We start from the raw sequence: 9,083 nt of genomic DNA on the forward strand, positions 1-9,083 counted from the left end.
TCAAGTCAGCTGATTGCTTTGCTTGTTCTTTTTATGGTGTACATGGGAAGACGTTTCACTTTTCAGAAATTGATCTCTCGCCGATCATGGCCAGAAAAACAGAGAGCCTGTAGATTTCTCTGGTTTTCTGAAAGCCAAAATAATTTATTTTTAAGAGATGTGGCGAAAAGTTAAGATTGTGGGGATCTACGAAGGCTAATCCGATCTAAATCCTCTATCCTGGATATTCCTGTGCTCAAAATGTATTAATTAAAGCCACTGTTGACAAGTAAACAGTAGAGCCTTAAAAAAAGAGATTAGGAAAAAAAATGGTGATTAGACACCCTCTAGTGGTGGACCATTACAAAAGCATCACCCTGCAAACCTCAAAACAAACTTTCTTTTATCTTCTGTGCACATCAAACGTTAGACCGAAGGAAATTCCTGACAGCATAAATTTCAAATACTGGGATTCGTTTCTTGTGTACGATCCACATGCCTCCAGTTATAAAACAGCAACAAGTATGTGTGCCAGTTTTACTCAGTTTAATGCATTAATCCTTTTCATTTCCTTGAACTCAAGACATCCAAAGCCTTCTTGTATGTCAGGAATTGTTTCATGCAGACCGTAAGATGCAGTCTAACACAGCACTTCTATCGTATGCCTCCGATAACACTGTAAGCTTTAATAGTAATAATCCATGCATGGAAAATTGACTCAAATAAACACATCAGTAACAAATCACCTTCTGAAGATACTGTATTGCAAGTATAACTAAATTAATTTTTTTCAGGAATACACCATAGAAACAGCTGATAAATAACCATATATGCCCACTTCTTCTCTTTTGTGCGATACTTTTATCATTTAATTATCCCTTGTAGTCTGGAATGTAACGTTGTACTTATTTAGCAGTGCATCAGAGCTGGCTTGCGTGAGCGAATCTATGCTGAGTGTAAAACCATCACACGCAGGTTTGGAATTAGAAGATTATTAGAAATACATCATGTGCAGTTCACTGCGTGTCGTCCGTGTTCCAGTTGTGTAGACTTTTATCTATGAACTGCTCGCCAAATAAACAAGAAGCCGAGTGTTTAAATCAAAGATTATTTGCATGTTGACAGTAAGGCAAATTAAATGCGAGACAGGAATGTAGCAATGCTAACTTATAGCCGCCTTTTCTGTTTTTTTGCTATGCCAGATAAATAGTAGAGGACCCCCCTCACATTATGGAAAAATATGTTTATTCACTTTGTTGCCAGGAAATGTCTGTGTGCTGAAGATATACTCGCTGTATACCTTGCTAGTACTGGGTTGGACCCACTTTTGCTTTTAGAGCTGCCTTAATTCCTTATCTCATAGATTCAATGAAGTACTGGAAACATTCCTCAGATATTTTGGTCCATATTAACATGATAGCATCACACATTTGGTGCAGATGTGTCAGCAACATATTCATGATGCAAATCTCCAGTTTCACCATGTCCCAAAGTTGCTCTACCGGATTGGGACTAGCCATTCGAGTACAGTGAACTCAGTGTCATGTTCAAGAAACCAGTTTGACATGATTTGAGCTCTGTGAGATGACACATTATCGTGCAGGGAGCAGAAAGCAGCCAGCAGAAGATGCACACACTGCGGTCATGAAGGGATGGCGTTTAAACGATGCTGAGTTGGTACTAAGAATTCCAGAGTGTGTCAAGAAAATATCCCCCACATCATTACACCACCACCAGCCACAGGCGTTGAAGCAAGGCAGGACGAATCCAAGTTTTTATGATCTTTAGGCCAAATTCTGATCCTGCCATCTGAATGTTACAGCAGAAATAAAACTAATTAGACTTGGAAACATGTTTTCAGTCTTCTGTCCCCATGTGAATTGTAGCCTCAGGTTCCTGTTCTCAGCTGACAGGAGTGCCACGAGGTGTGGTCTTCTGCTGCTGCAGCCCATCTTTTCTACATTCAGAGATGCTCTTTTGCACATCCTGGTTATAATGAGCTGTTTGAGTTACTGTACCTTCCTATCAGTTTGAAGCAGTCGGGTCATTCTCCTCAAATATTGGATCAACCCATCTGGTGCCAACAACCATGCCACATTCAAAATCGCTCACCTTTCTTCCTCCTTCTGTTGCTAGCCTTGAACTTCAGCAGGTCATCTTGATGATGTCTACATAAGTTGCTGCCTTGTGATTGGCTGATTCGACATTTGTGTTAATGACCAGTTGAGTAGTTTAACTTAAAGCCTCTGGAAAAAAGAAGGGTTTGTTGAATTCAGATAACAATGCTGCTAAAACTCAGTGATGAACCAAAAAATATTACATTCATTACTCCACCCTCTTCCTCAAACAAGTATGTTTCACAAAAATGATGACAGCTGAGCTTCTTTCTGTCTTTTGACAATTACTCAGACTTCACCTTTCATAGCTCGAAATACTCTGAAGGATTGAGCGAGTGCTCCAATCAATCACTTTGATTAAGTCTTACATATATACATTACACACCTCCACTCGTATGTGAATGTCACCCTGTCAAACTCATCATGTCGTTTACCCTGCACTGACCTCTGTTCATCAATATTATGTGCTGATGCTAGCTCAGCCGCTTCAATTTTCAATAAAAAAAAAAGATGCCACCATCAAAATGGCTACCAGCCGTGCCACAGTGAGTAGAGCAGCGACCATTCCCAGGGCAAAAGATGCGCCCTTTCCATCAGACCGTCCACCAGACAGCGCTGTGCACAAATGAGAGGGACGCCATTGTGGGGTGCTTTTATTTCAGCAGACAAGAGACGATGACATGACTCGCTGCAGATAAGAAAGTCCTTTCATTTCTGGAGGAATCTAATTAGTAAAAAACTTTGTGAATAGCTGCTCTCATTGGTGTCGAGTTAATACATAACACACTTAGCCTCTTCTTTGGAGAGAATGGCTGCAAGAAAGATGGGAAACATCAATATTTCATTATGAGAGACACAATATTATAATTATCAAAATATTGGAGAGAAAAATTAAATTACAGGAGAAAAGGGAAACCAGAAGAAATATCATAAAGGTGTAATGAGCTTCTATTCTTTTTTTGCCATGTTTCAAACTACACATTTGCCAAAAGCGAAACACTGATTGAAGGTAGGAGTCAGACTATTCGTCCTTATCATAGGTTTTATAACCTTTTATCTGTTCTCCTTTGCTCATAATGAATTCTGTGAATGATTTTCTGTGTTTTGTTTTATAGTCATTGTTATTTTTTCTCCATTTAGGCCCGTCAACAGGCATCCACCTCAGTGCTGGAGGCGGATCAGAGTATCGATACCAGTGTTAAACTTGTACAGTCACAGTGTATGTGCAGATCGTTAGCTCAGTTCAACATAAAAAATGGGTGAGCGTAGTATGTCTTCTCATTAAACTTTGAGCAAGGAGGTGAACAGCATTTCTCAAAACGTCAAACTGAGCCTTTAATGATACAGAGCTCTACCACCCGAATGTTATTCATGTCTCTGTGGCGTATTTGAGGATCGCTTTTAGATGCACCGTCTGAAATCTGCAGAAAAAGAAAGACAAACATACGGTTCTTATAGCCACTGTGAGCACAGACGGCTCGGCGATGCCCTCCTGGACCACTGTGCTCCCTGTGCTCCTCATGCTCCGCCTCTTCCTCTGGCATTGCTGTGGATCAGGCCATATGTGGAGATATGAGCTGGGGATCTGGCCTGAATTGGAGATTTCTGCTTGAAATTCATACGCTACCCTCCTACCTTGAAGGTGCTGCAGGAAGTGCACTCGCAGAGTCGGGTGATGCAGTGCAGATAGCAGGTGGAGATGGTCTCATTCTGTTGCTCAATGAAGTGGAACACTGGGAAGCAGAAGCGAGCCTTCTGGCTATCTTCATTCTCCAGCGTGGTAGTCAGCTCATCAATGGAGCACCTTTCAATAAAAGGTGAAGCTTGCAAGTGTCCCAATTACACCTAACACAGGTAGCTACAGGCACTGTATTAATGAATGGGAGGGAGATAAAATTAAGACTACAGCTCCCTTAGGATTTAGGTAGCTGTGCTTTGCTTATTACACAGAAGGAAGAAAAAACCTGAAGGCATGTGTAAATTTTTAAGTAGCTGCTGGACTCAGAAACACAGCTCATTATCAAATCTTAGAGGAATGAAAGAAATTCAAGTTACGAAAAGGGAGCCAGTTCCACAGGATGGAGATGGAGGCGTTGTACCAAACAAGAAGAAAAAGATACCTGTAGAGAAAGAATTGGGTCAGAGATTCCAGGTTACAGGTGAGATCCTCAGACAGTCTAATGATTGGAGACTCTTTTCTTTTTCAAACAACTTATTCACCTTCTTCAGAATGCATTGCCAACATCCACAGATTGCATTAAAAATGTAAATGTATATTCTGAGTCTAACAAGTGAGGCCAATAAATCTGCTAACCAGCAGGGGGAGACTCCTCTGGATGCAAAAATAAGGCGACTGTGTAGAAAAACACTCACTTCAAGACTCATAAAGACTCCGCTAAAGAGTTCACGGTCTCAATCTGTAGTTTCAGGTCTTATTCTATAAAATAAATAAATTATAGTTAGTGTTAGAGGCAACAGAAGGAATGAAGACCCCTTGTAGGCTAAGCCATAACCCTTTGTAGCCCATGATGGTACGGTGGCCCTGAGAGGTCAAATGCACCAGCACCAAGAAAACACCAGCAAAGAGAAAAATGCTACAAAAACACAAAAAACACAACGAAACAAAGACACGCAAAGGACTGAGACACCTTTAAGAAGCAGATTGCTATTAGCCATTAACTGTTAGCTTGCCACCTCTGCAGCTTTTCTCTCTTCATTTGTGTTTTGTGAGTCGTTTTATGAGTTTTTCTGGTGTTTGTTTGTGCATTTTTGTACTTGCCGGTGTTGAAGTGCGTTTAACCTTTCAGGGCCACCATATAATGGTCGTGGACAGCCAGCAAGTTTCTTCTATAGTGTGGCTAAAAGTTTTGGGAATGGCACCACGGCTGAAACAAAGTTTGTTTGTTTTTTTAATTTGCCAATAAAAGAGGTCAAAACCTATGAAACCCTCATGATTATTATTCACCGCGTCGTAAAAATGTGCAAAAACAACAAATAAAAACTGAAGAATCAAAAGTGCATGTAAAACAAACTTTATGCCACTGCCAAAACTGACTGTAAAGTATACATTATTTTTACTCATTATATGTTAAAGTGTCTGAATAATGTCAACACTTGAAAAAAACTCAAACACTTCACAGTTATCTGTAGTAGGCTGTTAGCTCACTGCTTCCCTGAGCAGAGTAAATTTACTATTGGGAAAGCTGCAAAACTTTGTCAAAGGAGTCCAGTGTGAGGTTGATGAGTCGACAAAGCTCATTTCTGTCTAGTGACAGTGATACTGAGGTGATATACTGAGCTTTTGATTCCTGAGCGGCTGGTTAGCGATGCTGTTTTTGTTGCTGTTAGCGGCTGTTACTGAAACAGAAGCTGTTACTCTCATGTCTGATCTTGCTGACAATTACTAACCATGATAGTATGGGGAATAAAAAAGCATTTTTACGCATATTTTCTTATGTTAGAGCCATGACTGAATTCCAGGAAAGTCTCTCGTGTCTCCATGTCTTTTTATCCCCAGTCCCAGTGTCAGGTTCACATGTATGAGTCTCAGTGTGTGTGTGTGTGTTATTTCCTGTTTTATTTTTGCTTCCCCTGTCTCGTTAGTTATGATTCAGTTCAGCTGTGTTCCCATGTGTCTCCTCTTCCCTTAATCACCCCCCTGTCTAAATATTGTCTGCGTCCCCCTCTGTTCTCTCTCATGGTGCAGTCTGTCTGTCCGTTCCTGTCCCGCTTAGGTTTTATATTTTGCCTTTTGTTGTATTTTTTTTAAAGCTGGTTTTTAGTTTTATATTCTGTCCACTCTCTGCCTGCCTCACGCTGGTTACATGACAGATTGACAAGTCCATACCAAACAATGATTTCTTGTCCACTATCAAAACACCAAGATGGAAAAAAATTATCCACTCAGTTTCACACACCAATAAGTTCCACAGTGGCTACGTCCCTGTTTTATATACAGGCTATACTAAAACTGAAATTGAACGCTTACTGTAAATGAAAGATATAAATAATCCTTCAGTCTTGCCTTTTGTTTCTGCTTGAAAAAAAAATTACAGCTAAATAAGGCTTAAAGATAACTGCACAATTAAAAGAGATTAAGTTAAAGTCTTAGTAAATCTTGAATGGCTGCAGGATAGAAGCAGAGGTTCCTGCTGAGGTATGTTTTGAGCGAATTAACATACATTAAAATGAAAACTGAAAAAATGATTGGCTAACTTGCATTGGGCAATCCTAGCACGTAACTGGATTTGAACCACTCAGAATAATGATGTTTTGCAGTTGTATTCAAATTACTGCTGTATTTTGCCCTGTTGCCATTATAGCTAATATATTTTTCTGCATGTTTATTGTCAAAGACATATTTATAATCAGGTCTCTTGATGTGTTTGCTGGAAGAGAATAATAAGTAGAGTACGTTTTGAGTGTAGTGAGCAACACAACACAACCACAGCAGGGCAATCGTGGCTCAAAGAGTTGGCAGTTCGGCTTGTAACCGGAAGGTTGCCGGTTCGAGCCCCGGCTCGGACAGTCTTGGTCGTTACTTGTGTCCTTGGGCAAGCCACTTCACCTGCCGCCTACTGGTGATGGCCAGCGGGGCCGATGGTGCGATATGGCAGCCTTGCTTCTGTCAGTCTATCCCAGGGCAGCTGTGGCTACAACTGTAGCTTGCCTCCACCAGTGTGTGAATGTGAGAGTGAATGAATAGTGGAACTCTAAAGCACTTTGAGAGCCCCGAAAAACGAAATATAAATGCAATCCATTATTATTATTATTATTATTATTATACATGAAGGATCCCCAGTTTAAGACTGGAAGGAAACACAAGCCTTCTATCCTTAGAAGATAGTGTACTCCCAGTGCTTGTTCCCAGCCCAGATAAATGGGATGCTTGTATCGGGAAGGGCATCCGGTATAAAATGTGTGCCAAATCAAATATGTGAATCCATCTGCAGTAGTGAACCTCTGGGAAATAAGGGAGCAGCTGAAAGTACCTCTCAAGTCATGTAAACTTAGTCTTTGTTTTTTTTTCATTTAAGGCATGAATCATTTCCGCTAATTGTAATTTTGCGATCCCTTGTGAGCTGTTGTTCATTATTAGTTATTATTAGTTTACTTTAGTTATGAAATCTTGGCAGCAACATTTCCGGAGCTGAATAAAGTATTAAGACGCATAAAATGCAAAAAATGTAAAAACACTCTATTACCGACAAAGTAACAAAAATGTTGGCATTCCAAATCCCACTAAAGGTGCAGAGAAAACAGAAAGAGAAAAAATCAAACAAATATATTTCCTTTCTCTGTGCTTCCGCCACAATCAACTGATTTCACTTTGTTTCTCTAATGGAGGAAAATGTTGAGTGATCTCCAGCTTTTGGGGAGTGGAGATGTGGATATTAGTTTTATTTTTACTGCACGAAAAGATAAAAGTGCAATGGCAACACACAGACGCACCTGCATAACATGGCTAACACACCTTCAGCTCTCACTGAGCATCTCCACAGACAGCATGCTAACAAAAAGCTAGCCAAGAACCCTGAATGATGTTCAAGCTGAGTGAATGGTGACCCCAACACAGTACTGTAAGAGTAATGTAACAGTTAGAGTAATAATTTACTTTCTAAGGTATGTAATTAATGTACAGCATAAACTTTGAAAAAAGTAACGAGTAATATAAAATGCTTTTTTTTTTTTCCTTTTTTTGAGTGGCAACCCCAGCACTGACAATTTCAGTACATTTATTGATCTATCAAAATTAAATTTGCACAATTTAGTAGTTTTGACTATTTGCTACCATCATGAGGGGTACTCTCCCGCCAACGGGTCACTGCATATATTTGTTTTACCTCTTATTCTTCTTATTTTACCTCTAAAATATGTCTGGCCCTCAAACGGTTACTTAAATGAATCCAAGTGAAGCAGCTTAGAGAGAAAACGTTTCACTTATAATGGGCTCCTACAGCCACACAATGGCTTTTATAAGGAATCGCACCATCCACTTCAGTCTAACATAATAATAGTGTAATAATAATGTTATGCTTTTATGGTCTTATTACCACTCAAAGCTTTTCTTCGCTCACAAGCCATATTCATGCACACATTCATACTGGGCTTTATTCTATGCACTTTATATTGAATTACAGCTGCCCTAGTAGTAAAATATTACTCTGAAAATACAAAAGTTAGCTAAGTGCAATGGCGAGAGTAAACAATGCAGTGTTCCCCTGTGAAATGTAGAAGTTGTATAAAGTAGAATAAAACTGAATAACTCAAGTAAAGCATTTCACAGCTGTGCTGAAGTGCAGTACTTCAGTAAATTAACTTCTAGGTTTTATAAACACAGGTCTAAATCAGACAAAGAGAGGCTGCAGAGTTGCTCTAAGGTTCTTACAGCAATGTCATGGTGGATGCAGCCACCTGCATGTGCACAATTGTTTTTAGTTCCATGCCCAGAGGTGGTATGACAAGTGGCGTGGTGTAATTTATACCCTCGAAAAGGAAGAGAAGATTAAAAGAACTGCTGCAAGCCATTAATCTCCCAAAGTTACAGTTTATCGCAGGTAGAACAGTATAGTGTGTGAGAGGTGTAGGTTGGCACCCGGCACAAGGACATGCTGCGGCTGCCGATGAAGCTCCCATTGTCGTCTTTCACAGAAACAGAGGACCTACAAGGAAGGAAGACCATTTTTTTAGCCCAGTTCTTATAACTGTACACTTACACATCTACCTGGTTGTTATTGATTATATATTCCAGCAGGTAAGCAGAGGAGTAGTAATACTTGCGGTCTTCAGTGTAAAGGTGGTCTGATGCTTGGGTTGAGGGATCCACCCCCGTTATATTATTTAATAGAAACATGATTTTTTCAAAAAATGGTTAAAAATAAATGTTAGCCAACATCTCTCACACAGCAAGCTGCAGTGATGAAATCACATCAAGGAAGTAGAACAGCTCTCTTAACTTTCTCATTTTCATCAGAGACTCAGGACTTG

The 9,083-nt window shown here is 39.9% G+C and overlaps 1 protein-coding gene across 1 annotated transcript; it reads right to left on the reverse strand.

Moving 5' to 3' along the window:
* Positions 1-2,812: 2,812 nt before the first annotated feature.
* On the reverse strand, positions 2,813-8,778 carry LOC146559950 (zona pellucida-like domain-containing protein 1). The gene is made up of 5 exons (XM_085244387.1): positions 8,692-8,778; positions 8,485-8,582; positions 3,732-3,900; positions 3,544-3,642; positions 2,813-2,908 (listed from the first exon to the last, which is right to left on the reverse strand). Exons 1-5 carry the CDS (start codon positions 8,776-8,778, stop codon positions 2,825-2,827), a joined length of 537 nt encoding a protein of 178 aa, XP_085100513.1. The 3' UTR covers positions 2,813-2,824.
* Between the last annotated feature and the right edge of the window lie 305 nt (positions 8,779-9,083).

The sequence above is a fragment of the Mchenga conophoros genome, linkage group LG14 (assembly GCF_057382185.1).
Source record: "Mchenga conophoros isolate Kocher_MC1m ecotype Shallow Benthic linkage group LG14, M_conophoros_male_GT1.1, whole genome shotgun sequence".
Taxonomy (NCBI): Eukaryota; Metazoa; Chordata; class Actinopteri; order Cichliformes; family Cichlidae; genus Mchenga; species Mchenga conophoros.

Excerpts from the sequence above, each read along its gene's own strand:
- LOC146559950 (XM_085244387.1), bottom strand. The coding sequence starts at position 8,778 with ATGGTCTTCCTTCCTTGTAGGTCCTCTGTTTCTGTGAAAGACGACAAT. Across the intron at positions 3,643-3,731 it reads CTTCCTGCAGCACCTTCAAG|CAATGCCAGAGGAAGAGGCG; the intron begins GTAGGAGGGTAG and ends CCTGATCCACAG. Across the intron at positions 2,909-3,543 it reads TCACAGTGGCTATAAGAACC|CCATTCTCTCCAAAGAAGAG; the intron begins GTATGTTTGTCT and ends TCTTTCTTGCAG.